The sequence below is a fragment of the Amblyomma maculatum genome, chromosome 11, assembly GCF_055883805.1.
Source record: "Amblyomma maculatum isolate TAMU_Amacu chromosome 11, ASM5588380v1, whole genome shotgun sequence".
Taxonomy (NCBI): domain Eukaryota; kingdom Metazoa; phylum Arthropoda; class Arachnida; order Ixodida; family Ixodidae; genus Amblyomma; species Amblyomma maculatum.
This window is the reverse complement of record NC_139354.1, coordinates 57,128,840-57,155,546: the sequence shown is the minus strand read 5'-3', so window position 1 is coordinate 57,155,546 and position 26,707 is coordinate 57,128,840. Positions and strand designations below refer to the sequence as shown.

The window sequence follows — 26,707 nt, the reverse complement described above, 5'->3', positions numbered from 1 at the left end:
CCAATATAGGGTCGAGATTCACTGATGCGGCGATTGCCTGGTGGACTGCCCGGGGGCTGTAAGCCTGAAGCTCGAAGCCTCTTGGCCTTACGACTACTTTGTGGTAGTCTGCCGGTAGGCGGGGAAGGGCTGCCCTGCGAGGGCGAAGAGGTGGCTTGCTGCCAGCGGAGGAAATTTCGGACTCGCCTTTGGCCACGTTGACTTCCGACGGGTCCATCTCGGCATCTCTGCTTCCCGCGTTCCGGCCGCGGGCGGATTTCCTGCGTCCAATGTGGCTGTATTTTTCATGGTGTCCCAGAACTCGTTCCCAGCCCTCTTCCGAGAGCTGTTCCGGTGAAATATCTTCACCGTCGACGTGGTACTCCATCCTTTGTGACTGAACGAGCGTGCGTGGAGCCGCCGCGACGCGTCGGGGGACGCTAGGGTTAACACAACCTAGCTTTCCCGTACACCTGGCGATTTAAAAGTCCCCTAGAGTGGTCGGTGGATGACCCACCTGCACACAAATCGGCTTCGGCCAGTCCGGGAGCACTGTCCAATAACCCCGCGGCAGGTGAAGAGCTGCCTACGTGGTGCGTAACGGTCCTCGAGCGGGTGCGAAGAGCGGAGTGCATGAAAACACGTCCGTCCTCTACGGCAGCTGAGATTCGTGTCCAGTAATAATCAGAATATTTTTAAAGTTAGGTTTTGGGTAACGAAAGACACCATGGAATGGTGGACACCCACCACCTAACTAGGTCAATGTCAAGTTCACATATTTTTTTCTTCTAAATTGCAAATTGGTTCGTGAGAAAGGCGCCATATCGGTCACATTTCTAGTGGACGTATTGATTTATAGGAAAGGAAAGGCGCGGTAACTGTCTCACTTGTTTTCTGCGGCCACATAAACCGCGCCGTAAGGAAAGGAAGGTGGGAGTGAAAAGTGGAAAGAGAGAAAGAGGAGCCGTAGTGGAGGGCTGCGGAGTAATTTCGACTACCTGGGGATCTTTAACGTGCGCCTGACCCGTGTCGTGAGGGAACAGAGGAGGGGGGGAGCGAGTGAAAACTGGAAATGTGATAAATGCCCATAGTGTAGGGCTACGCAGCAATACCGGCCACATCTGGGCCTGTTTTGGTGGTGGTGGTAACAACTTTTATTGCCACGAAATGAAAGGAATTATTTCGGGCTGGGGCGAGTCTAGGGTGGCCTCCAGTCGGGAGCGACCTCTTGAGCTCGCGTGACGAGGGCCAGTTGCGTAGTTTTCTTGGGCTGGCCAACAGCTTGTCCCATTCCTCCGCTGAGGGAGCTGGCAAGAGTGTCTTTGGAGGGGGATTGCTGGCGCATTCCCACAGTATATGATCTTGAGTGGCCTGCGTCCCACCACCGCAGTGCCGGCATGCAGGGTTGAATTCTCCGTTCGTAATTAACGATAATCGGTAGGGGCTAAGAATGGCCTTTGTTTGTAGGCGTCTGAGTGTCGTGGCTTGCGCCCGGTCGAGGTCGGGGTGAGGGGCGGGGTACGTGCATCTTAGCTCGCGATAAAAGTTTGTTACCTCCGCGTATGTGCGCGGTGCCTCGACAGGTGCGTCCGTTCCCGATAGATCTCCCGTCTCCCGGTTGGTTAAGCCTCGGGCTAGACGGTCGACCCCTTCGTTTCCGGAGTTACCCGCGTGAGCCGGAACCATACGAGATTGATGTTGTGATTGAGAGATCGGTTGCGCAGAATTCGCGCCGCGAGTGCGCTTACAGAATTTTTGGCGAAATTTTGAACGGCGCTTTTTGAGTCGCTTAGAATAGTTTTGGTGCGGGGATCCGCGATGGCCAGTGCGATAGCTACTTCCTCTGCCTCGCTTATGGAGCTAGCATGAAATGTTATGGCGTTAATGAAGGTTGACTTTGGAGTGGCCATACATGCCGCGTATGCTCCGTTTTTGATGTGTTGAGCTGCATCCACGTACACTGCTTGTGGATCGTCCTCGTACTGTTTCTCAAGGGTCTGTGCCCTTGTCTTCCTGCGGGCATCATGTCTACCTGGTAGCATGATTTTGGCTATTGATTTAACAACTAGTCTACTAGTTATGTCAGCCGATAAGTGGGATGTTGCGCACACCTCCTCAGTGGGGTGTATGTGGAGCTTGTCGAGAATTACGCGTCCCGCAAGGCTGCGTGACAAGCGGGTCACTTGTGCTGTCTTATGGGCTTCAATTAGTTCAGATAGCGTGTTAAAAATTCCTAACTGCAGTAGTCGATCTGAGTTAGCGTATACTGGTAAGCTAAGGGCCGCTTTGTATGCTGTTCTAATTATGCTATTAAGTGCATGTTCGTCCCTACGACGCAGATGATAGTACGGGCAAGCGTACATGATTCTGCTTATCATAAAGGCTTGAATGATCCTGCACAGGTCGGCTTCTCTCATACCCCTGCGACGTGTGTCAATGCGTCTCACCAGCCCACCTATCTGGTGCGCCGTGACGCGTAGCCGGCGTATAGCTTCTGTGTTCTGCGTATTATTCTGAATCAACATTCCGAGAACTCTGATCGTGGCTACCGGGGGTATCGGATGGTTGTCAATGTGTACCTCTGAGTTTAGGCACGAAACCGCATTTCCGAAAGTAAGCCCGATAAGCACCTGGGCATTCTCTCTCCCTCTCCAAACTGTTGGCTCCTACTTTCGGTTATCTGTTTCCTTCTCTCTATGATTTAAACCAAACCATCTTCCTTACTTCTTCCTTTTTTCCGGCGTCTTGGTAGCTGCTTCTAAATAACTCTGTCGGTTCGGACACGCCTAACCTACTTTGCTTATGCCTTCCATGTCAGTGCTGGTCCCAACCACGTGGCCCGCATTGGATTGTTCGTCCTCCTTGTTCCCAAGGGCAAAATCCGCCTGACCTACTTTGCTTATGCCTTCCATGCCAGTGCTAGTCCCAGCCACGTGGCCCTCACTGGAATGTCCGTCCTCGTTGGTTCCAAGGACAAAGTCGGCCATTTTTTTTTTCATTTGAGGAAGCTGTCCTAGCAGTTTCTGATTGTATGCCCTTAACAAACCTACTTCATTTTCTACATCATCCACACGAGACCCTTAACTGCCTTTTTCTCGTTCAAATCTATCTTGGCGCGCACTCAGCACGCAACACCGACACAAAAAGTCACTGCCTTCCGCATCATCTAGAGAGTCGAAACGCGTTTCCTTGAGATTAACCTGCGCCTCACACTGAGTACATTTTACCTTCTTTTGATTGCACATCTTAAGCGCTCATCGACTCAACTATATCTATTACGAATTCTCAGAATATACAAATTGCCAAAAGAAGACACAAGAAACGACTAGCAAACATGCGTTAAATTAAATTCTGCGAATACCAATAGCCTAGAAAAAAATATTTATCTAAACAAAATAGTTAAAGAATGAGCGCCGAGAAAACCTAGCTGCCGGCACGAAAAACCAGGCCGCTAGAAGCAAGAGCTAAAATCTATTCTTTAGTGGAAGGAATTTGACGAAACATGACGCCATCTGTCGTCATTGGGGTGATCAGCGCATGAGTACTGACGCTAACGCGCTTGCGATAAGCGGTAGCGCTAAACTAAAAGGCTCTAGTTACATTACGTAACGCGCGGATCTCGAATACCCCAAAACGTTCACAGGAAATCTGATGTCACGCGTGGAAAGGAAGTGATTAAATATGACATGTAAGGCGAATTAAAGTTCCTAGCTTATCGCAGAAGCTTTACCCTGAATAAACCAATGCTTTCTCTAAAACAAATGACGTTTTTAGGTTTTAGCCACGGTTCCATCTCATGACTTTTGGCACATCAGCGAGACAAGTTAGTGAGCTGGCCACGCTAAGAACGCTTGTTCTTCCCGGGGACAAGCGTGGGTATATCGTATGCCGCCTAGCCTTTGACGTTAATAGGACCTTACAACTCTAAGGTAAGGAATGTGTGTAATCAGATAGGACTAGATGCCCCTATCACGTCACACATTCGAATTAAGTGCCTTCCTATATATTTAGTTCACAACAATGCTATACAGACTCTGAATTTGATGTTTATTTTAAGTGGAAGGTGGCTAGTGACACGTAGATGGGGCGTGCGCTGTTCGGCTGACATTCTGGCCGAAACCAAAATCTCCTCTCCTAAATCTGGACGCACGTGCGCCGGAAAGCACGAAGGACAGCATTGATAAGCATACCTGCATGTTTTATTGTAGAGCGATGCGCGCCCGAACGGCCACGCCACGCCAGCTGTCCCAGACCCATAACTGCTATAGCGGAACTTGCTTCGTGTCACAACAATCCCAGTGCACGACATAGTCCACGCGCTCAGCAGCAGTAACGGAAGTCGGGTTCAGTATAGACCGACGGCATCGATGACTGACTGAGTGACTGCACGAAGCTCAACGCACCGAAAAGAGCAACTGGCTCGGCCTGCACAGAATAGACATCAAGAGGTTGCTGTTCCAGGTAGATATTTTCACCTCGGATAGCTCCTGAGACTGGTCAAGTGGCTGGGAAGTGACCGGTATATTTATTCAGCGGTGTCCAGTAACTGCTCACCCTATGAAATGAAGCCAAGGAACAACAAAACAACAGAAGGTAAGCTTCTCTCAACTGAAAACGGTTTGCAGGCAAGGTAGAATGGTAGACGGGTTTTCCTGTCTCTCTGTCCAACCAATGCCTCTTATATTGAAATATTAGACGAGGCGCTGGTCTACTGCCCGAGGCTGGTTTTATTGTTATACCGATGGCAGTGGCCACTCGGTTTGCTTCACAGAATTTTCAATTAGTGGCAGTGCTTTTTTACCTGAGAATGCCAAGACGCAGGCCGTTACTGCAAGCAAATTTGGTTTTAGCATTTATTACAAGAGGCTGAGTAGACGGCAAAGTTTTCCTGCCCCCTGTTACCGACATCCTGATTAAGCTTAGGCTGGGAACAGCCACCCACATTTGTAAAAGAAGTTGTTGAATTCCTTTTTGGAACTATATGCAACGCGAGGCAATTTATAACACAAGGCACTTTCAATATTCTGGTCCCGGACTACTTTCTGACGTACCCTGGCTTCCGCTCTCGCGAGAAACAGCTGCGTGGGTATCGCATAATCTGATGGCCAGGGGCTACTTGTGGGCTCCCCTTCTGTTATCGTATTACCTGTTCGCCGTCGTATGCTGGAGCAGACGATGCAAATCATCAGTCACGCGACGCAGTGATGCCGCGCGCAAGTTTATCTCCTGATGTACGTATAATATTGAAAATAGGCTACAGATGACTTAATTAATCAACAATTTTTGTGGAGCGCGATGAGCGTAAATGCGAAATGCTTGACAGAACTAAGTTTGGCGGGGTTTTCTTGCCGTTGCTGCTCGTGGCGATCTGTTCTTCCAAGGTCGAAGTAGCCCAACGCCCTGCGTGTCGGGCAACAGAAAAGCAGATGAAAGCGCTTGCAGAAACATGTAAAACCAGAGTTAGCAGCTTTAGCACAGGGGTTGATTGGCTTCCGATGTTTTCACACCTGTGCGCTGTAAAAATTGCGATGCAGATCAGACAGGAACTTCCGGACAGCGCGAAAGCACGATACACGCTGTTGCTGGATATGCGTCCCAGTGTAGGGAATTTCAAGAAGAGAACGCAGATACAAGATTCAAATTTTTTTGCGGTTGCTTGTAGAGACTGGCTACAGAGTATATGTCAAGGTGTAACGCAGGATATCGTGTGCAGAAGCAAGAAAAGTACTCTGAAGGCGCATGTAGTACTGTCGTAAGCACGTCTCTCCAAGGTAAATCCCATGGTAGTGAAACTTGCATAGAGCTCCATGGTGACGACTGACGTGAGGCACGAATTTGTTTGCATCGCACTGCTGCCCGGAGGACTTTTCTAAGTAGTTTGGTTTGGTTTGGTTTGTGGGGTTTAACGTCCCAAAGCAACTCAGGCTATGAGAGACGCCGTAGTGGAGGACTCCGGAAATTTAGTACTAAGAAAAAAGAAACAAAAGAGCATGACGTCATAGTGACGTATGTTCGTCGCGGATTTCGAATATTTTTTTCTTGTAGATTACGAAAAAAAAACGAAGACTGAACGATGCTCGGTCAAATTGTCAAAAATTGATCCCGTAACGCTAGACGCAATTTCATTCGACTGAAAATTTGACTGCCAAGTTAAGCCAAATCTTGATATTGAACAGGGCCAATTCTTAGCTTACTTGTCCAAGAATCGTTCCGTCTCTGTTGTGGTTGGCCTTGCCTTTCTGTGCGAGTCGTGTAAAAGCATGCTGGGCTACTCCACTACATACATTCACCTTCATTCTTCAGACTGCAGGGAGCTGAAATTGCATGCACTAGCCTAGTTATTCACAAACGTGTGGTAGTGCTTGCCCACCACGAAAGACACAAAGGCAGAATTGAGCGTTGGAGAAGCAACAGTAGTTTAATGTCAGCTCTCGGACGGGACGAAACAATAACTTGGTACAGTTGACGGTACAGAATAAGACGGAATATACAGTTTCAATAATAACGCAAAACATAACGTTGCAGCAGTACGGCCAAGCTAGAAGATGAAAAAATGCACATAAAAAGCGTGTAGTGTCACTCACATCTTTTTTTCTTGTGTACAGATATTCACAAGATAAATTGCATTGTTACTTGACCACGCCTTGTCATCCAGCAGCAAGTAATGCGGCCTTGCATTATCGCAGCATATATATAAGAATGTTACATGGAGGTTGATAAAAACCATTTCTGAAGAAGTTAATACTACATAACCATGATGATAATAGTGCACAGCTACGTGCGCACGGAATACTCCTCTGGGCATACAAGTCAAGGAGAGGCCGCATTGAAACGAACATGCGGGTGTCTCCACAAAACTTAATGACAGCACTCTCTGTAAATGCATTACGTAAGGGTGATGAAAACTAAGCTTCTTGCTTTTTAATAGTTAAAATATTTACTAAAAACCTATTTTCAAAGGAACATACCTTCTATCAGAGTTGCGGTGGCCTAACTGATGTAAACATGAATAATTGGATACAATATCTGCATCCCTTTTGGCAATGCAATTGAAGTTCCAGAAAAAATTCTTTTTTGAAGTTGCTACGAATAAACTACAGATTTGAACACTTCTGAGCTTGAGCTGAGCTCCAAACAGTGCAACAACTGAAGACGATATGTGGGTGCTTATATCATTTACTATTTTGACCAAGGTCCTCTAAATACGTCGGTGTGCAGACAACTGAAGTTTCTGGTTGCGCTCTAGAAGATGCCTGATACTTTCGAGGCTGGGAATGTTCCTGGTGGCAGAACAGCGACTGGTACAAAAACTGCAAGATACGTTAGAAACAGTCGAAATAAATGCGTGCCACACACTATAGCATCTGAAGTGAAAACCGAATAGATATACATCGACCGGATTTTCCTTCTGCCAATATATCTCGGGAAGTACGTATCTATCAAGCCTGTAATAATATTCTCTCTATGTTCACGAGTAAGCGCAATAATAGGAAAGCGGAGGTTTTAAGAAGCAACAATGAACAGTTCTTTTACTGTTCGATATTGAATATTGAATCTGACCTCATGTTCTGTATTTAAATTTCTGTTCGAACAGTATAATAAGTGCTCGAACGTGCTAAACAAGAGAATGTATTCTAGCAATGTATTATGAAATGTGTAGAGTAACGAGGATTGAGGATCGCCAACGAGGAATTCACAGCATATGCTACTGGGGTCGCCGAGGCGCGAGACATCTATGCTGTCTCAGCATACATTTATCAACAATACTTCTTTTAAATATTGTTACGGGAAATATTCACAGTAAGGCAGTTGTCCACACCACTGAGGATGATCACAGCACAGCACTCGCACAGCACAGCACTCGTCTGCGTTTTCTTCTTCTGGGAGTCTGTCGCCCTTTTTTTTCGTCAGAACGGCCAACGAATACCGCTCAGTAACAATATATTATTTTAATGAAGCCGCGGAAATGAGGTAAAGCTATAGTTCACGCGCCTAACCGTCAGTGACAACTCCTCGAGCGCATTCATGCTGTTAATGCTGGTTAATCCGACGCAGTAACGGAAATGAGCAGCGAAGCTAACAGCAGGGACACTGTGCAGAAGGCTACGCGTGCCGAAAAAGAAATTTAAATGCTCGCTTGCTCACCTTCTGAGCCAAAATCACAAAGCGACTCATTCAGACGCCGTTCGAGCAGTGCGTGCCGCCACGGAACGTCTCTCTGGAGAAGCGCTGATGCAGCACCGTCCAAGAAGCTCTGCAATATACAAGCTTTACGGCAACCGACACAATGGCGTGAGACTGTGTCTGGCATACTGCACACCACGTCCACGTTGTGTGCAGATGCTTGCAAATGGCAAGACGAAGACATGCCAATACACCGAAGAAACTACTGAACCACCATCTTCCCACACGCAAGCCCACCGCGTTCAGGAAATTCCCACCATGTGTGCAACAGCAAATGATTCCTCTAAAATTAAGGTGCACAATAATTACTGAACCATAGGTATGCGGTGTTCTTTTGAGAAATAAAGGAGCTTCATCTCATAAACATAAACCTGAAGGTATTTTTTTTTGTTTTTAACTCAATAGTACCATTATTTACAAATCAGTGCAATCTGATATATTTACAAATAGTGCCACTAGCAATAGGTTTCCGCACCCTTGGTGTTCCATGTAACGTGGTCACGCGATGGGCCTTACCCCCGAATGCAGAGATCTAACTTGAAACGCGCTTGGACTTGACTTGGGCAAGTCAGCTTGAAGCATCAAGCCGACTTCAAAACGCCCAAGTCGGCCAGCGCGTTTCATAGACGCTCACGCCGACTTGCTTTGCCAAGTCAAGCACATGCTTCGTCAAGTCGAGGTCGTGCTTCGACTTGAGAACACATTGCTCGTCTGTGACCGAGATTAACAATAAATTTGTTTCCGTAACGCATGTTGCAGGCAAGAAAAGTATATAATTTGGTAAATATAAGCAGGCGCGTAAATAATTTGAGAGCTTTTTGCAGATAAACGCTTCCAACGGGCACTGTAGATCAGTGCTCTCTGCTTCTTTTGCACGAATCATGTTTTCGGTTGGCAACTTGCACGGCTGATCAGCTGCGCCAAACACGCCATGCATCCAGTCTTTTCGTCTTTTGCACCTGTTGAGTCAAGTCGCTTTCTAGTCCTTCGTTCCATCTGTCAAGGCAAGACGATGTCGCAACTGCCCCTGTCGCAACTGTCCGCGTCGTCGTTTGAAAACACGCCTTCGCCACGCAGGGCAGCGCCTCGTTTCTCTGCAGAAGAGAAAAGTTTATTAGCCGAGCTTGTAAACGAGCGTGTCAAATATTTGGAATGTAAGCGAACCGATGTGGCCTCCTTGGCGAAAAAAAACGAGGTTTGGAAGGAGGTGGCGAAGATATTCAATTCGCACCACGGGGTTACCCGGCGGGACGTCCTTCAGTTGAAGAAGTGCTGGGCTAACCTGAAGCAAAAATGGAAGGAGGGCACAGCAACGGAGAGGCGGGAGCGTCACAAGACCGGTAAGCGCTTTTTGCAAGCATGTTTTGTATTCATAGATAATTACGCTTTCCACCAAATTTACTGTTTACTGCTTTCGTTATCTGCACGTGCCATGCTTTCCTGACCTCCACTGCCTGATGCTTTCGAGTAGGCACGAAAACATCGCATACCAACACAAACTGATATATAACGCTCTGTCTCACACACACGCTACATTTACGTTTCTACATGTGTCGGTAAAGTTGCCATACCTCGGCAAAACACATATGCACGTTCATTTCTTCCAAGAACAAGCCGCCCGGAACTGCTTGCCTGCTGCCCTTGTCATATCGGCGAACTCTCGCTTTCGTGCAGCGCTTACAAATATCATTTTTACTCTGTTTCTAGCTTCCGCTTGTTCAGTCCGCCTTCGACTGTTCTTTTTTTTTTATCTTGGCATTCAGCCTGTTTGCCTTCGACCCTTCCTTTTTTTTTTTTTCATTTTGCTTGATATGCACTGACCTGTTGTAGCCAACTGCGAATTTTGCAGTATTTTTTAGCGTTTTGAATACGCGTTATTTCTTTTTCTGTTCCCTTGTTTAATTTCTTGTATTGAAGTCCGAGTGTATCTTTTTGTATTTTTTGCACTCCCCTCTTCAATGCAAAACACGAGTAAAATAAATAATAAATAAATATTTTGTATGGGGCTGGATTACGCAAATGGTTTCCAATCAACAGCAAGAGGAAGTGGCGGAAGGTAATTGCAAATAGAAATACTTTGTTGTTGAGCGTTCTCATCACTCTGGACTGAAAGCAATATTATTTTCCAGGGGGAGGATCAGCACCTGCTGCCTTGGACCCTCTCATTGAGCGGGTGGGAGCAGTGGTGGGCCACATGGCCACCCGAATTCGCAACGAATTCGACAGTGATGCAGCACTGTACCAGCCCCCCGTCCACAGTTTGCCCGTCGTGAGGCTGCTTCAGCCTATGGTGGACGGTGCTGCTGATGAGGCAGACTTCGATTACACAGGTAGGTTATTTTGCATCAGTGTGTACTGGAGTGTCAAGAAAAATGTTCCTTTTCCTCTGCACTATTTTAACATCACTGACGGCATGTACTTTGAGAGCCGACGCTGTGCCGAGGGTTGCAGCTGTGCAGAACAGAGCGAGTTGCTTCTCATTGGTAATGACACTGTATAAATGTTCACCAACGTGGAAGTTTGGCCTTTTTGGTACCTGTGAAAAATGCTGCCTTTGCACCTAGGCAAGGATGCATGAAGAACAGTATACATGCGAGAACATTCTTTTCATGTATAAGTACGAAAGCCCGATCCCTATGCAGAAAGTTGGGTCACTGTTACAGGAATGTCGCAGTCTGGGGTGGTATTACATGACACTGGATCACTACTCAGTTGCTTTTTAATGCAGAAATGGAGCCATAGCCTTGTGTACATTTGGTGGAAGTCTGGAGAAACAACATTGCTCAGTAGCTTGTGTGTGGAGCTAAGAAATGAAAACGGTAGCGTTTCTTGACCTTAGGATTGCCTTGTTTTTCATATTTTGCCTTTTTGTCTGTTACAGACGAGTGGGAATCCAGCACCCTCGTGGAACCTGGAGGCCACTGTGAACCAGCAGTGAGTGCGGCTAGTTCAGCTCCAGAACCAGCTCTGGACGGTGACAGCAACTTGCCACCCGTTGTGCGACCTGATGCTGCCGTTGCCAGCACAGTTGATTCTGGAGCTGATGCCAGCTGTCCCACTGCCCCGGAAGCTGCTGCCTGTGGCAACAGAGCACCAAGAGGGCGGATGGCCCTTTTAGAGAAGTCATTGGGAGAAGAAAATGAAAAAAGAGCAAGTCTTCTCCAAGAAGAGCACACTGTCCGTCTTCAATTAATGGGCGAGGACCACCAAAGTGTGCTCAAACAGCGAGAATCCAAGACCAAACTAGAAGAAAGGGAGTCCGCAGCCAGACTGCAGCTTTTGAAAGATGATCGCAACGACATGCTTGAAGAGAGGCGCAAGAAGAGGAAATTTGAAGAACAAATGCGGGAAATGGAACTGCAGCAGCGCCAACTCGACCTGCAAGAACGGCAGCAGAAAATCAAGTTTGAGGAGCAGCTGCAAGCAGTCGAATTGGAGAGACGCAAGCTTGAGGTGCAAATTCTGAAGCACAAGCTTCGTAAATTAGAAGATGACGAAAACTGATCTTTTCATTTTGTTTAATTTGATTTCTCAAAGAAACCTGGGCAATGAGGCACATCGAAGCAGAGAACTCCCAATATTTCCATCACCTGATGTTCTTTAACATGCAGTGACTTTGCTACGTACACAGGTCTCCTGCTTTTAGTTTGCATCTTTTTGAACAACTTCCGTCTCAACCAAGTGTTTCCATCACCCGAGGCTCTTTAATGGGCAGTGACTTCGCTCCGTACACAGGTCTCCTGCTTTTAGTTTGCATCTTTTTGAACAACTTCCGGCTCAACCAAGTGTTTCCATCACCCGAGGCTCTTTAACGGGCAGTGACTTTGCTCCGTGCACAGGTCTCCTGCTTTTAGTTTGCATCTTTTTGAACAACTTCCGGCTCAACCAAGTGTTTCCATCACCCGAGGCTCTTTAACGGGCAGTGACTTTGCTCCGTACACAGGTCTCCTGCTTTTAGTTTGCATCTTTTTGAACAACTTCCGGCTCAACCAAGTATTTCCATCACCCGAGGCTCTTTAACGGGCAGTGACTTTGCTCCGTGCACAGGTCTCCTGCTTTTAGTTTGCATCTTTTTGAACAACTTCCATCTCAACCAAGTGTTTCCATCACCCGAGGCTCTTTAATGGGCAGTGACTTCGCTCCGTACACAGGTCTCCTGCTTTTAGTTTGCATCTTTTTGAACAACTTCCGGCTCAACCAAGTGTTTCCATCACCCGAGGCTCTTTAACGGGCAGTGACTTTGCTCCGTGCACAGGTCTCCTGCTTTTAGTTTGCATCTTTTTGAACAACTTCCGGCTCAACCAAGTGTTTCCATCACCCGAGGCTCTTTAACGGGCAGTGACTTTGCTCCGTACACAGGTCTCCTGCTTTTAGTTTGCATCTTTTTGAACAACTTCCGGCTCAACCAAGTATTTCCATCACCCGAGGCTCTTTAACGGGCAGTGACTTTGCTCCGTGCACAGGTCTCCTGCTTTTAGTTTGCATCTTTTTGAACAACTTCCGGCTCAACCAAGTGTTTCCATCACCCGAGGCTCTTTAACGGGCAGTGACTTTGCTCCATACACAGGTCTCCTGCTTTTAGTTTGCATCTTTTTGAACAACTTCCGGCTCAACCAAGTATTTCCATCACCCGAGGCTCTTTAACGGGCAGTGACTTTGCTCCATGCACAGGTCTCCTGCTTTTAGTTTGCATCTTTTTGAACAACTTCCGGCTCAACCAAGTATTTCCATCACCCGAGGCTCTTTAACGGGCAGTGACTTTGCTCCGTACACAGGTCTCCTGCTTTTAGTTTGCATCTTTTTGAACAACTTCCGGCTCAACCAAGTATTTCCATCACCCGAGGCTCTTTAACGGGCAGTGACTTTGCTCCGTACACAGGTCTCCTGCTTTTAGTTTGCATCTTTTTGAACAACTTCCGGCTCAACCAAGTATTTCCATCACCCGAGGCTCTTTAACGGGCAGTGACTTTGCTCCGTACACAGGTCTCCTGCTTTTAGTTTGCATCTTTTTGAACAACTTCCGGCTCAACCAAGTATTTCCATCACCCGAGGCTCTTTAACGGGCAGTGACTTTGCTACGTACATAGGTCCCCTGCTTTTAGTTTCCATCATTTTAAAAAACTGCTGTTCCAACTGCGTATTTCCATCACCCGAGGTTCATCATGTACTGACATCTCAGAGTACACAGGTGCCCTTCTTTTGGCCACCATCAAAAAACTGCCACCTCAACTGGGATCAAACCCGCATCTTTTGGTTCAGCGATCAAGCGCCCTAACCACCGAACCACCAAAAACTCGGCTGAAGAAACCGATATCTGAAAAGGTTTTGACCCCCGCTGCTTCCTCCGCCATTCTTGTTGCCGATGCAAGTGGAACTGCTGTTGGTGAAATATGCATCGCTCATGTTTGTATTGCCGATCGTACTACTCCTGTGCTGTTCACTGTTATAGACCTCCGTAACCTCTATTGGCCTGTGCAAACTAAGTTATAGTTATGCCTTTTGGTCTCTGCGACATGTTCTTGTCGGCATGTTCGTGCTGCGTAGCTTTACGGGTGCCAGCCGAAGCTGTCTCAGTACTACAAGAATGTTTGGACGCTGTGTGGAAGAACGAACATGCTGAAGTTATCCAGAGATGCTCCCGACTAAAGACTCTCCCGTAGCAATAGAACTTGCACTGCCTTGCACTTTTTCAATAAACGTCGTCTGATTCAGGGTGGTATTTTTTTTTCTGTCTGCTTGCATTTGAGGTTTTTTTTTTTTTTTTTTTTTTCTTAGCAATTTTGGAGGGTCACATCTTGAGTAAATACAAAAGGGACTGCGACAGACTCTGCAGGTTGGTGGCAAGTTCAGTTGCATGTCCGAGCTATCCGGGCTGGCATAGGTGAACCATTGGAAGAGCATTTTAATGCAGAAATATACAATGCACCTCACACTGGGCCTAATAAATATTAACCTGACTGCTGTTTTGAGTATGCTGTGGGCCAGAAGATACTTTTTGCTGTGTAGGCTGTGTGCTACTACATACCTACTAGAATATGTCTGGACTTGCGAGGATGGTACCATTGATGACACAGCTTTTTCACAATGGGAAATTGGGTGCAGACAGTATCATCGCAAACAAAAAGATCAGTAAACAGCTGAAGCAAAATGTTGTGACAATATTTTTATTGGCTCCTCCATTTAGTTACAAAGCAACCCTGCTACAATACAGTTTTGGCTGAGCATGCTTTATTTTCAACACCAGTCCTTTAAAAAACAAAATCCTTGAGCAGTGAATTGTAATAATGGTTACAAGAATGGTACTGTTTGTGGCAGTGCATTACAAAAGCTCTACAGAAATTTTCAACAGATTTTTTTTGCAAGACTGGCATCTCGAGTTATATAAACACCAATGTGGCACCCCATCTTGCATGTGCAGCTTACAGATGATACAGGTAGTGTTCACTTGACTGAAATAAACGTGCCCTATTGGACCTGAATAAAGCGTATCCATTGAGAAGCTACAAGCAATGAGAAAAAGCAATCGCAACAAAGTAAGAACATGTCGGAGTGCTCACCAAGCTGCAATAATCCTCAAAGAAAATATGAAACTGTTCAGCGCCATTTGCTCCCTTGCAACCAGAATGCAACAGCAAAAAGATGCACTAACGTGTACCCAGTGCAATGAAGCACAATGTGAAGAGAATTAGAAGCAATGAAAAAAAAGACTTGTCATAGTGTGGTCACCAGCTGCAATATTCCACAAAGAAAGGATGACACTGTTCAATCCTGTTTGCTCCTTTGCAACCAGAATGCAACTGCAAAAAGATATGCTACCAACTTCTACTGTTTTTCTAAAGCTGTTCTAGATTAGCCACTTTGGAGTGAAATTGGTACGGTGAACCAGGCGTGCTTGGAAGAAAACAAAGGACAATGAAAGCGTGTGATGCTGGCTGTGAGGGTAAACAGCAGCCAATTCAGGTAAAGGCACTGAAAGTCAACATGACATGCAGGAAACACATTCCTCGGCTGTATGAACTAGTCCGCCGTGTAATGGCCTGAATGTTCCTGAAACGTCATGTTTCATTTCCTTTAATAAATTTTGGCGAGTGCATGTTTGTTTCTGCAGTTGGCAGTGCAGGTAGGTGGCAGAGTTCACAGTACAGAAAGCTGCAAATGCAGACACCCAGTGTTTATGCCAGCACAGCTTGCTGACTACAGCAGCCCTCTCGGCAGGCAGCACCAAAATGAGATGTCTACAATGCGACAGAGCCCCAGGGAGGGAATTTCAGCCACAAATTGAAGAACTCGAGCTGCAAAAAGAAATGAATCTGCTTCAAAACCAAAGCTTGAACTAGAGGTTTCAGAAAATGTATATATATATATATATATATATATATATATATATATATATATATCAGAAGAGCTGCTTGGAAATGCATGACACACTGCGAGCAACACCCTAAACTGATTGATTGGTCTAGTGTGAGATTCCATTACAGAAGAATAACTGTGCACATGTAACAGAAATTAATTTGGAGCTGTCCAATACAGTTTTCCTCATAACCCATGTTGCTTCTTGACGTTAAACCCGACATACCTACTATATCTTCCTCAAATATGAGCCCTGCCGCGGTGCTGCTGTGGTTAGGGTGGTCGACCACTGTACACAAAGATGCGGGATCGAATCCTGGCCGCACCGGCCACTTTTTGGTGGAGGCAAAAGGCGAGATACCTGTATGCTGTGCGATGCCAGTGAATGGTAAAAAGCAAGAGGTGGTTCTAACCAAACCAATGAAAACATTAATGTTAGCATTTATTTTAAGTTTCAGATGCTCTGTGCAGAACTGTGCGATGCCAGTGCATGGTAAGAACCGCAGGTTGTGGTTTTTAACCAAAGCAATGAAGAAATTAATGTTAGCATTTATTTTAAGTTTCAGATGCTCTGTGCAGAACTGTGCGATGTCAGTGCATGGTAATCACAGGTGGTTTTGGTTTTTCACCAAAGCAATGAAGAAATTATTGTAAGCATTTATTTTAAGTTTTAGGTGCTCTTTGCAGTGTTCTGTACTTTTCGAAGGTGCTGTTCTGATATTTTGTCTACCTTGCCTCCATGCGTACACTATTGGAGGTGCATCACTGATAGTCTATCGTGCAGTTTTGCTCACGAGAAGCTCTTCTTTATGAGAAGCTCCCGTGCTTGCATGCCTGTTAAACTGTCAGTCTGAGAATTGGCAGGTGGCAGGTAGGGTGGTCGAGCAGCACTGGTGGAGCTGCTTGGAGGGACAACACAAGGGCAACCTGGAGGCTGCGGATCCTTCATCAGGCAGGCTAGATTGTGCAAGGCTGCACACGCCGTGATGATCATGGCGGCTTTCTCGGGCTTGTGCTGTAGCCCCATGTCCAGACAAGGAAACCGTCGCTTCCACACACCGAAGGCCCGTTCAACGGTGTTGCGAGTCTTTATATGGGACTTGTTGTACCTGCACAAGGAAGGTGAAATTAGAACTTGACCTTTGTGAGCGGGGATGCAAGCAAGCTTCTATGTTTGCGTAATGTGTCACTATGCTAGGAAAGTAATTTTCACTGAGCCTTTTAAAATTTCTGATGGTGTTCTTGCTTTCATAACATAATATGCAGTTTTAATTCCTACCTTATTTGACAGCAAGACTGCAAAAATGCACTAGCACAGTGAACAAGTTAACATCAGTACACCTCACTTCTTTCTGGGTACATTGGTGCATATTGTTCATTATAAAGATAGAGCTCAAAACACATACACAGACAGAGTAGCAACACACAGCAAGGGTGAAGTTGGTAGCGAGCACAATTGCTGTTTTTTTTTTCTTTTTGCGCTCCAAGTTTACAATATCAGCATCACTGTATTCATGTTGACTTACCTTCCTCTGGGTGTGTTAGCTGGCCCAGGGTCTGCCAGAGGCGTCATCAGGAACGGGTGGCAGGCATAACCAGCATCCCCCAGCAGCACTCCTGGCACACGCCGCTCCTCAAACAGCACCCGCACACGGGAGTTGTCAAAGATGCGGCTGTCGTGCACCGACCCGGGCCAGCTGGCTACAATGTCGAAAAACTGCAGCTGTGGCCCGGTGACCGCCTGCATCAAATGGGCAAACGCTAGTCAGCACAACTCGCTGTAGCTGTGCATTCCTAAGCTCGTGAACTAGCGCCTGTAGTAGGGTTTTTTTTTTTTTTTTCTACGTCAGTTAACGCCGATATAACAGTTTAGCTACGGAAACACCGGGGAAACTATGTATTGGATTGCAAGAACGTAAACGCATGCAGAAGTAAACATGTCCAAAGCTCCGCTGCAAAGGAGCCCTAAAGAAGCGCTGCGCTGTTATTTAACTTTATATTTGATCCCCACTGTAGCGCTCGAGACGAGCGGACCTGCGTTGTAAAAGAAAATGCGCGTATGCGCAGTTGTACGGAGGGCTTCACTGCTTACCTGCACGTTGATCGAGAAGTAGCCCTTTCGGTTCCGGAATACTTCCGCGTTTGGACCACCGGGGCTCTTGATGCGTACGTGAGTGCAGTCGATGGACCCCGAGACGCCGGGGAACTCGCCTACACTGTAGAAGTCCCTCATCACCTGCCGAAACTGCGACACATGAGGGAAGCTAACAAGCATGCTTTCCAATCAGGAATGTCATTTTCCCGACGGCGCGGCACACAGTAGACTGCGGGATTCGGACGAGATCCCCAGTCACGGTCTGAAATGTTCCCGCGCCGTAAAATCTCAGTGCCAACAGCAGCTGGAGCATAGGAGGCACTGGCTGGCCCCTGTTGTCGGCGCTTTCCCGCATGGGCAGCATAGCGAGCAGCCTTCGCACCGTCGTCTTCGTGAAGCGGTACCGTGCAAGAAACTCCTGATCGTTGTAAAGCTCCATCGGGTTTCCCCGGTCACGAATAGGTGGCCGAGGTATCGCAGGCATACGATATGCCTCCGAGATCGCGACATCCATGGAATGACACGCGAACTCGAAGGCAGCAATGCGGCGAGCGACGTCTCTTCGGGTGGCGGACATGTTGAAAAAACGAACGAAGTCAGCTTCAAGACAGCCCTAGGGCTGACTTGGAAAATGACCCGTTTTCGCCAAGATGGGTCTTGACTTCGAGCAAGTCAAGTCTAGTGCAAGTTGCCGTTGAAGTCAAGTTCGGTTTATGGCACGCGTTGCGGCTGACTTGAGGCCGCCGTAAGTCAAGTCGAAGTCAAGTTAGATCTCTGCATTCGGGGGTTAGTCTGTCTAAAGCACCCGAGCAGGCTGATTCTGGCTGCACGCGCTACGCCTACCGATAACGCCTGGTTTGAGATAGCCTGTATCTGAACATGCGCCCTCGCACTGATTACACTGCCTGTTGCTTTATCGATTGTCCTTTCCACAGCCCATGTCCGTGAAGGCCCTGAAGGCTGCGGAAATAAGATCGGATAACACGTCTCGGTGTGTGCCAGTAATACGCCTAGACAGGATGACTTGTTCATTTTGCGATATGCAGAACAGTAGTGCGTATCTTAGATTGCAACATATGTTACGTGCGGTTTCGAAAATGCTGCACATCCAAAAAAATCCGACAGGCAGAAATTTTCTTAGGCGTGTTATCTCGATTTTGACTTCACTCCCTGCGGCGCCTGTGCCGGTAATCGTTGTCGATCGCGACTGTGGAACGGCCCTGCGATTAAAGCTGTACACAGTGTATTGAACTTATCGCCGAATGCTCAGATGCAGGCTATCTCAGTACAGGCGTTTCGGTAGGCGGCGCGCGTGCAGCCAAAAGCTGTTCGTTAAAACGCCCTAAGCAGATTTGCTGATCAGTGTACAACCTGTTATGGTCGTCAGCATGGTGCTATCCTCCTGGAATCTTTACTGGTAGACGGAGCTTCTGGGCTGCGGGAGAAAAGAAATTAACGTGGGACTCGAGGCAGCACGTAGTTCGGAACGCTAGGGGCTGAAAATCGCCTGTACAGAGTGGCAGCCCGATGTGGCTGTTTTCGACTGATAACTGTCGTTCAATTCAAACCTTCTTTTGTCCTGCTCCTAGATTGCCCAGAGAATACAAAAATGTGAATCCAATGCTGATTATGCTTCAACAATATGGCATAGACGCAAGCCATAACTCATAGGTTTTATTTTTGCTCACTTAATTTAGCGAATTCTTTACTGCGCATGGTGAAAGGGTAAAAAAAAAAAAAACGCCGTGAAGGGGAATGTGGGTCTTTCAGAATTTGCTCCTGGAGAGCATACAAAAAAATTCTGCCTCTTTGTAAATGCTGCCATTTTGATCTATTGATTCTTGTTAGACTTGTTTATCTCTGCATTAAAGGGCACTCAGTAGGCTGAGTTTTATGGAAGATTCAACAGTAAACTTTTTCAGTGCACCAAGTAGGGACGAGTCGGATGGCTGGATTTCCGTACTTCCACTACAATGTCATTTACTCCCGTTCCCAGTGGTCACCAATTTCAGTGCTGCCGCTTCAGCATTCTGTGATTTTCCGCGAAATGTTCAGGGAATAGTGTGTTTTCTACCAGTGTTAGTGCGTTTCGTCATGTCACTGGATTAATTGTGATCGTATTATATTCAGTTTGTCGACACAATTTAAAGCAGTCTTCACCAAGTCGAGCACATTTAGGAGTGTCTCGACGAGGTTCATATTTTCACGAAACGAACCTGTTTGAAGCATTGGGACAAAATGTCGCCACCTGTAGTAACATATGAATTTTTGAGCTCTCCAATAGAGAGCTTTGGAGACGTCATTGCGTGCGTAAACACTTCTCCCGCATTCGCATCCATGAACAAAAAAATTTGCGCTCGTCGGTGTTTTATTACCCGCCTTACGATTTGTTTAACCCATCAGCCTATTCCTTAGATAAATGTTTAGGTAGAGAAGAAGCCACTTGCCTTATGTTCAACCAAACTCTCACAGCAGAAGTGTGGGAATATTCGGAGGAACGTTGAACGCCTGCGCCATAGACGCATTGACAGACACTCAGTGCTCTCTCCTGCAGCACGCGTCGCATGTTTGCTAAAGAAAGATCAAAGCACATTAAAGGGAATATATAAAACGGAGGCAAGTTGTGAGATTGGCAGCCGCTGCATCCTTTACACTCAAGAAAACAGTTCCTAATTAGGCATGCAGGATTTGTAGTTAAACTGTTGGACGGAAATGCTTGACTGGCATATCGCAGCGTACTACTACGTCGTCTGGCGCTTTTTCGTGTCCCGCAAGATAACAATATTGGGCAGTTTTTGTCAGCATTTCCACCTGATGCTTTCGCGTTAAAATAATGGTGCCACAGGTGTCATACTGCCATTGGATGCCTTTGGTGCACTGATTGCAAATAAAGCGAGCGCCCAAACCATGTACGTAATTACTCCGATTGTGCAGTGCGCGATAAAAGGATACCTCATTGTTCTTTTTCGTTTATAAGCCGATATTCATAGTTGAAGTAGAAGATGCTAACCAAATTTAATGAGGATAGAAAATCACACATATAGACCGCTTTTTCAGTTTGCTTTCAAGCAGCAGTAGTGTTAAGGATTTATCAGCTAGTTTTCTCTAGAGGCGCTTGAAATGTTAAAAATCGCTGCGTAGTGCCAGCCTCGCATGCTAGTTTTGTCCCGTCCTCTCCCCAACCGCTCTCTGTTAACTGCCCGTCTTTAGCGTCGGTGCCTAAAATTATAAAATATTCCCAAAGCTTGCGTGAACCGCTTGAGTTTGATGCCAATCGCCTGCAAACCTCAGTGAGCGATTTACCTCGTATCGTTTATATCTTCCACTACGTTTTGACATAACATTCTCTGGCTAGCAAAAAGTTTTCAAAGTAACACGACTTCAGTGCACGTAACGAAGATGGATAGCGAGAATCACACAATGTTTAGAACGATCAGCTGAGTTTTATTCAACGATACATCTGTTTTAAAAGTCGTTCTGAGAATGCCAGGAGAGTTGAACAAACACGTGGAAAGACATCATCTGAAAAAGCTCTCAAAAATGCACTCTCAGATGTATGCAGAGTCACATTGGCCTGCTGACGCATGCATCCCCTATCTTCTTGAAATATGTTTGCACAAGCTGCCATGTTATAGTGTCTATGTGCTTGAAATGCGTAACTGTGCGGTTTATGGCGGATGCCCTCTGCTGGAAGCCCAGTGGTCGGCTATAACGGTAAAGGGCCAGTTAGAGAGGAGTGAAAAAATGCTCGCCCATTTGCGCGTGCACACTCCTGCCCGCGTATACCTTTCTGCTCAAGAGCGGATTGCTGTATACTGCGCTTGCTGTGCATAGCTTGATTCCTTGAATGAAACTATTCAATCCTGAGCCCAGTTTTCCTTGCGTGATGGCACGACGTGGCACAACACTGCGGTGGCAGAAATCTACAACCACGACGGTTGTCGCCAACGGGCTTCGAGCTGAGAGGAACACCTTTTCATGCAGTAACCACTTGATTTATATTTAGAAGTGCCATCTTGAATGAACCAGTAGCGGCTCCCCTTGCGCTACTTGCAAGTCCCCCCTTTTGCGAGATCGCATACGTATGGAGTTTCCGATTGCTTAGACCTTTCTCAACACGACTTTCGAGACGTCATAGCAGACGCCTACATATTTAAGCAAGGGATGGGAACGCGTCCCCTCGTTTACGCATCTTGCCACCTTGCGGGATAAAAATTGTACCAAGTTTATGGATAAGTATTATACTCTTCAATTCTTTATACTTTGTAATATCGCAGGTTAAATCAAGTTTTCAACTGTTATATGGTTTCTTTCAGCGATGACGCTGCTTGTTTCATTGTCTCAGTGTGAATCGATAATCGGTGGGTCTACGTTTTGCCGACCGTACTACTCACGCAACGGGCTCGTTGAAGGAGACAGTGTTGCCTATGCTGTTACTTTGTTAGTGGTGGGGAAGGTACATGCCATAGAATGAAAGCAAACATATCCGTACTTAACGAAGTTTTGTTCCGACTGCCAACGTTGTGCTCAATTCCCTTGGGTTTGGTTTGACGGCAAAATCTTCATTAACAAAAAATTTCGGTACCCCAAAATAAGAAGTACAGGCACACATTGTCCGCTACTGCCTTCATTTCAGCTACCGACTATGACGTGCTCAGTATCCTTCACGGGCCCACGGCTCGTTCCTTTTGAGGTCTTACAATCTTCAACACATGGTTCTCTGATGTGCTCTTCCAGATAGTCTGTAGACATAAAAACACACCAAAGACGGTACACTTCAGAAGAATAGGGTCAAAATGTGATGCGGTAACTATATCATGACAAAAACAGGTGTTTGCCATTGCACCTGTAGCCGGAGATGAAACCAAACACTGGAACAAGTTTTAGCAATATTCGGACCAAAGCTAATATGTAACAAGCTGTCATAAGATAGGCGTATTTGTTGTTCTGAAATTGTAAAGATGAGCTGAGTTTTACGCGGCTACCACTGAGAGAGAAAAACCTCCAGCTGACGCACTTAAAGAGCGTTGGCATTTTGTTTTGCCTATAATATTGTCATGCACGTCCCACGGTCCTGTATTGGAGGAAGATGAGGCATTGCAGGAGAAGCTGAAGTGGAAGAGGAAGCTGGTTTGGTTCGCTCTGAATGTGTTAACGACCAGAACATCTAACACCCGTCGTGTAAATAAACTACGTAACAACTGTGGTGGAGGTGCTGGGTATCATTCGGAACCTCTCCTGCCCCATCGAGAGAGAATAACAGCTGGGCTACCCCCTTTACTGACGGAGATGGCGCAAGCAGATGTTCCAACGTAGCCAATGCTAGCAGCTCAACCGACCACCACACAGCCCCATCGGGAATCCCGGCACTTATATGGCAAGCCCGAGGAAGACGTGGATGACTGGCTCACCCACTACAATCGGGTGAGCAAATACAACCACTGGGATGCAAAAACGAAGTTGGCGAACGCAGTATTTTTTCTTAAAGAAACGGCGCTAACATGGTTTGATAATCGGAAGCATCCCTTATCACCTGGGATCACTTCATGGAAGAAATGACAGCGGGATTTCGCAATGCCGATGCTCGAAAAAAGAGCGCAGAACAGACTCTGGCTCAGCGAGCGCAAGTACTGGGGGAGACCTGCACAACTTACATAGAAGTCCTCAAGCTGTGCAGAATAGTTGATGCTCGCATGACTGAGGAAGACAATGTGGGCCACCTCCTCAAAGGAATAGCGGTAGACGTTTACAGTTTTATCATCTGCAAGGATGATTTGAATACCACCGCTGATATTACCTGGCACTGCCCCCTTCGCTCATCAACCAAGTCATCGCCAAATTGTAAACAGATCAAAGAAACGAAGTAGCAGTGGGCACCTCACTGGAAAAGCTCGAAGTTGAACGCTTCCTTTCTGCGCGACGCAAAATGCAGCGCTTGAAAGCGCACGCCCAAGAAGGCTGCTGAAATAACTGCTAGTTGGCGAACACATTAAAGGAAAGCCTCATATTAGAAAGATATACATACGCGTACTCCGGCGTTTGCGATTAGCACGCCTCGCTCTGCTATTCAACGAATCCGCGTACTGGTTCACCATGGTTAGACGAAAAAATAACCAACATCGATAAGACTGCTTCGGCGAAGCAGTCTTTTTGGACGGCGTCGTGAAAATTGGAACGCCTTCTAGGATCACTGTTGTCAGTCTAGGCGTTTAAGTAGACGTCTACCAGAAAGTATGCAATCTGCCCTTACTCGGCCAGAAAGCATAGCTGTGAATCAACAGCGCCATCACGGTAGAAATTGCGGGTCTACTGTCTTTGTCTCTGGCTTGCCGGAGTGTTTATAATCTCGTCATAATCCCGTCATCAATTCCGTGTAAGTTTTCGGATATCTGTGGAATAAAAACGTGAACCTAAATAGGAACGAAACAATATGAAGGGTGCAACATTTCACGCGAAGCGTATGGAGCTCGTTTTGTCGAACAGCCGTCGGTATAGTAGAAGTTGGCACCAACGGGTCGGAAACATTCGTGAGGGAATAGTCTGATTGGTCGACAAAGTAACGTCATCAAAACCACATGACCTCGTGCGCGAGCGTCAAACGCCTCTCAAATAAAGCTGTAAGACGCGATAGAGAAGGGCCAAAATAAAGCCAAAATTGACGAAGGGGTCTAATTTTAGTATTTAAAAAATAAGCTGTATTCCAAATAATTTTGTCACCGTTTGGGTTCGAACCCAGATCCTCTGCATGCCAGTCGGTCAGGCAACGCATAGACCACGAAAATCTTTTTTTTTATTTTTTTTCCGCCTTTTTAAACAACAATTCAAACAATACAGACACCGCTAAATCACGCCAGTGCAGGCAGGCCTGGCGCAGTTAAAACATGTTTTCAATCGAACCAATTCTAAAATAACAGCCATCCCCTGTGGCTTCTCCGTCGGTGCGCGATACACCTCTGCAGCGTATGCTACACTCTCAATAAAATTTTCACGGACAGAACGAACAACGATGTTTGCATATCTCACTGCCGTTCTGCTCCACAAATTGTGGAGGTCCAGGAGCATGAACATATCATACGGTGTGTCATCTTCGCTCTCTTCAGTTAAAAACCTGATTCCAGAAGGGGTAATTGGTAATACAGTTTTTGGTGTTCGCAGTAAATTGTCTAAGAAAAAGATCGGGTTGCAGCATTCAATAAATACATATTCAATAGTTTCTGTTTTTATTTGCACAAAAAGCAGTTAACTGTCCAGGATACAAAATTAATTTTTCCTCGAGCAATGTTTTGACTGGAAGAGTGTTAGTGTGCAGCTTGAAAAAAGAAAAGTTTTTGTGGAAGCGGTTACAGGAATTCTTTCGACTCTCTTTAGAATGTCACCTCCTGGACCTCCCCAGTTCACCGTTCTGTACTGAGGGGCTGGCATAATAACATCAATAAAATCTTTGTACAATTTCCTTTTGTTAACAAAGATACCTACTTGTCTAGGCCACGAAAAATCGTTGGTGATAAGCGTGCTTGAGGGGCTCCTAGTGAACCCGTTGTGGTGCATATGACTTCCCAACGTGGGTTCGCGATGTGTACTGATGTTACAGTAATAATAATTTTAAAATAATAATGACATAAACAGGAAGGGGTTTAAAAACATTCCTCGTGAAAAGACTGTATTAAAGGCGCTTCGTGTCTATTTTTAAGGCCAAGCTTAGGCGTGACGGTAAATATTTATCTTTGCTTCGGCGAGAATCGGTACGTTTTATATTTCAGACGCTGTAAAAGCGCGCCCACTGGAAAGAAAAAAATGCCGTCATTTTTTTCTACACTGGCCCATGATGAAGTTCAATACTGCGTTGCACCCTTACTTTACAGCTTTTCTCAGGCCATGCTCCATTCATGTCTTATATTGAACCCGAAATCGAAGCGTCCATTCAGGATGATGCGCCCAATAATAAAAAGGCAACCTGAGGTAGCGGTGTAAGTATGTGCGAGCAGTGCGAAATCCTACTAAACGAAGGAGGAGCAGAGCAACACTGTCTTTTTCTTAGCGTGGCCACTAAAGTACCGACAAACACAACTCCACTTGCTGCCAATGCAAGGAATAAATAGAATGGCTAATCAAAGGCCATGTGTGGCTCAAGTAGCAGGGAGCTACCAGTTTAATGCGGGCACATGGAAGATAGCTTTGTTACAAGAAACTCTTGGAAATTCCGTACAAATGTCTGCGTTCGGGAGAACGGTGCAAGCAGTAAATTGCCTTGTATTTGGTCACTCACATACGAAAATGCACTAAGTTAGCTAATGTAGGAAGTTACTTGTACTTAGCCCCTACCGAATATGCATAATGGAAGCAGTTGAAGATAGTTGACATTATGTGGCTGGGAGGCAGAGTACTGCGCAGGTATTATTTCTTCGCAAAATAATATGGACTAGAAGCTTGCACCGGGAGTAAATCTTCATCTACAGCTGTTCTTATGTTTGTCTAACCATTTGCTAGATGTTAAACAATCATGTAAATACCTGAGTGGTTAGAAAACTTTTGAATTTCCGCTTGTACGCAATAACATAGCTTCAAGAACACGTAACATAAGAGCTGAGAACGTTAATAGGGTAATATACAACCGCATATTTTCACCAATGTTACTGTAGGCTTCTCAAACTCGTGTCCCACATCTTTTACTTCCCCCGCCCCCCTTCCCTATGTCCCGGACTATAAGACCACAACTTCGTTCATTTTAATTAAGTGCATCTGAGTTGTCGCTTGCAAAAAACAAATATCCAGGTACCTACGTCTCGAATGCTGCACGTTTCGATAACTAAACGAGGGGATCATTTTGATAGTTCCCTTATTTTAGTATTCTTCTAATTAGCTGTATTTCCTTTGCCGCTCTTTCCTCAGTTCAGTGGCTGACAGCTTTTGGCATGCAGGTTTATAGTTTGTGTTCGTTTAAATCATTTTCCACAGTTATTAAGGTCACGCAAAAATACATGTATTTTCTGGAAGACAGACATACTAGAGATTTATCTTATTGCCGCTATACAGCCATTAACGTAAGGGCCCTTGGATACCGTGAATTCAATGCCAGTGGAAGAATGGAGGGCCAGG

General features: G+C 46.0%; 2 protein-coding genes across 2 annotated transcripts in view; both read left to right on the top strand.

Annotated features, from left to right (window-relative positions):
- The first annotated feature begins 4,138 nt into the window (after positions 1-4,138).
- The window catches only part of LOC146173840 (prestin-like), an 83,697-nt gene continuing 61,128 nt past the window's right edge, over positions 4,139-26,707 (top strand). The window contains exon 1 of the mRNA XM_084585284.1: positions 4,139-4,572. Coding sequence (XP_084441410.1) covers positions 4,542-4,572 — 31 coding nt within the window. The 5' untranslated portion in view covers positions 4,139-4,541. The remainder of the gene's footprint in view (positions 4,573-26,707) is intronic.
- LOC146173841 (uncharacterized) lies at positions 9,128-11,858 on the top strand. Its single transcript, XM_084583527.1, has 3 exons — positions 9,128-9,503; positions 10,293-10,493; positions 11,045-11,858. Exons 1-3 carry the CDS (start codon positions 9,176-9,178, stop codon positions 11,665-11,667), a joined length of 1,152 nt encoding a protein of 383 aa, XP_084439653.1. The 5' UTR covers positions 9,128-9,175; the 3' UTR covers positions 11,668-11,858.

Excerpts from the sequence above, each read along its gene's own strand:
- LOC146173841 (XM_084583527.1), top strand. The coding sequence starts at position 9,176 with ATGTCGCAACTGCCCCTGTCGCAACTGTCCGCGTCGTCGTTTGAAAAC. Across the intron at positions 9,504-10,292 it reads GCGGGAGCGTCACAAGACCG|GGGGAGGATCAGCACCTGCT; the intron begins GTAAGCGCTTTT and ends ATTATTTTCCAG. Across the intron at positions 10,494-11,044 it reads GGCAGACTTCGATTACACAG|ACGAGTGGGAATCCAGCACC; the intron begins GTAGGTTATTTT and ends TGTCTGTTACAG.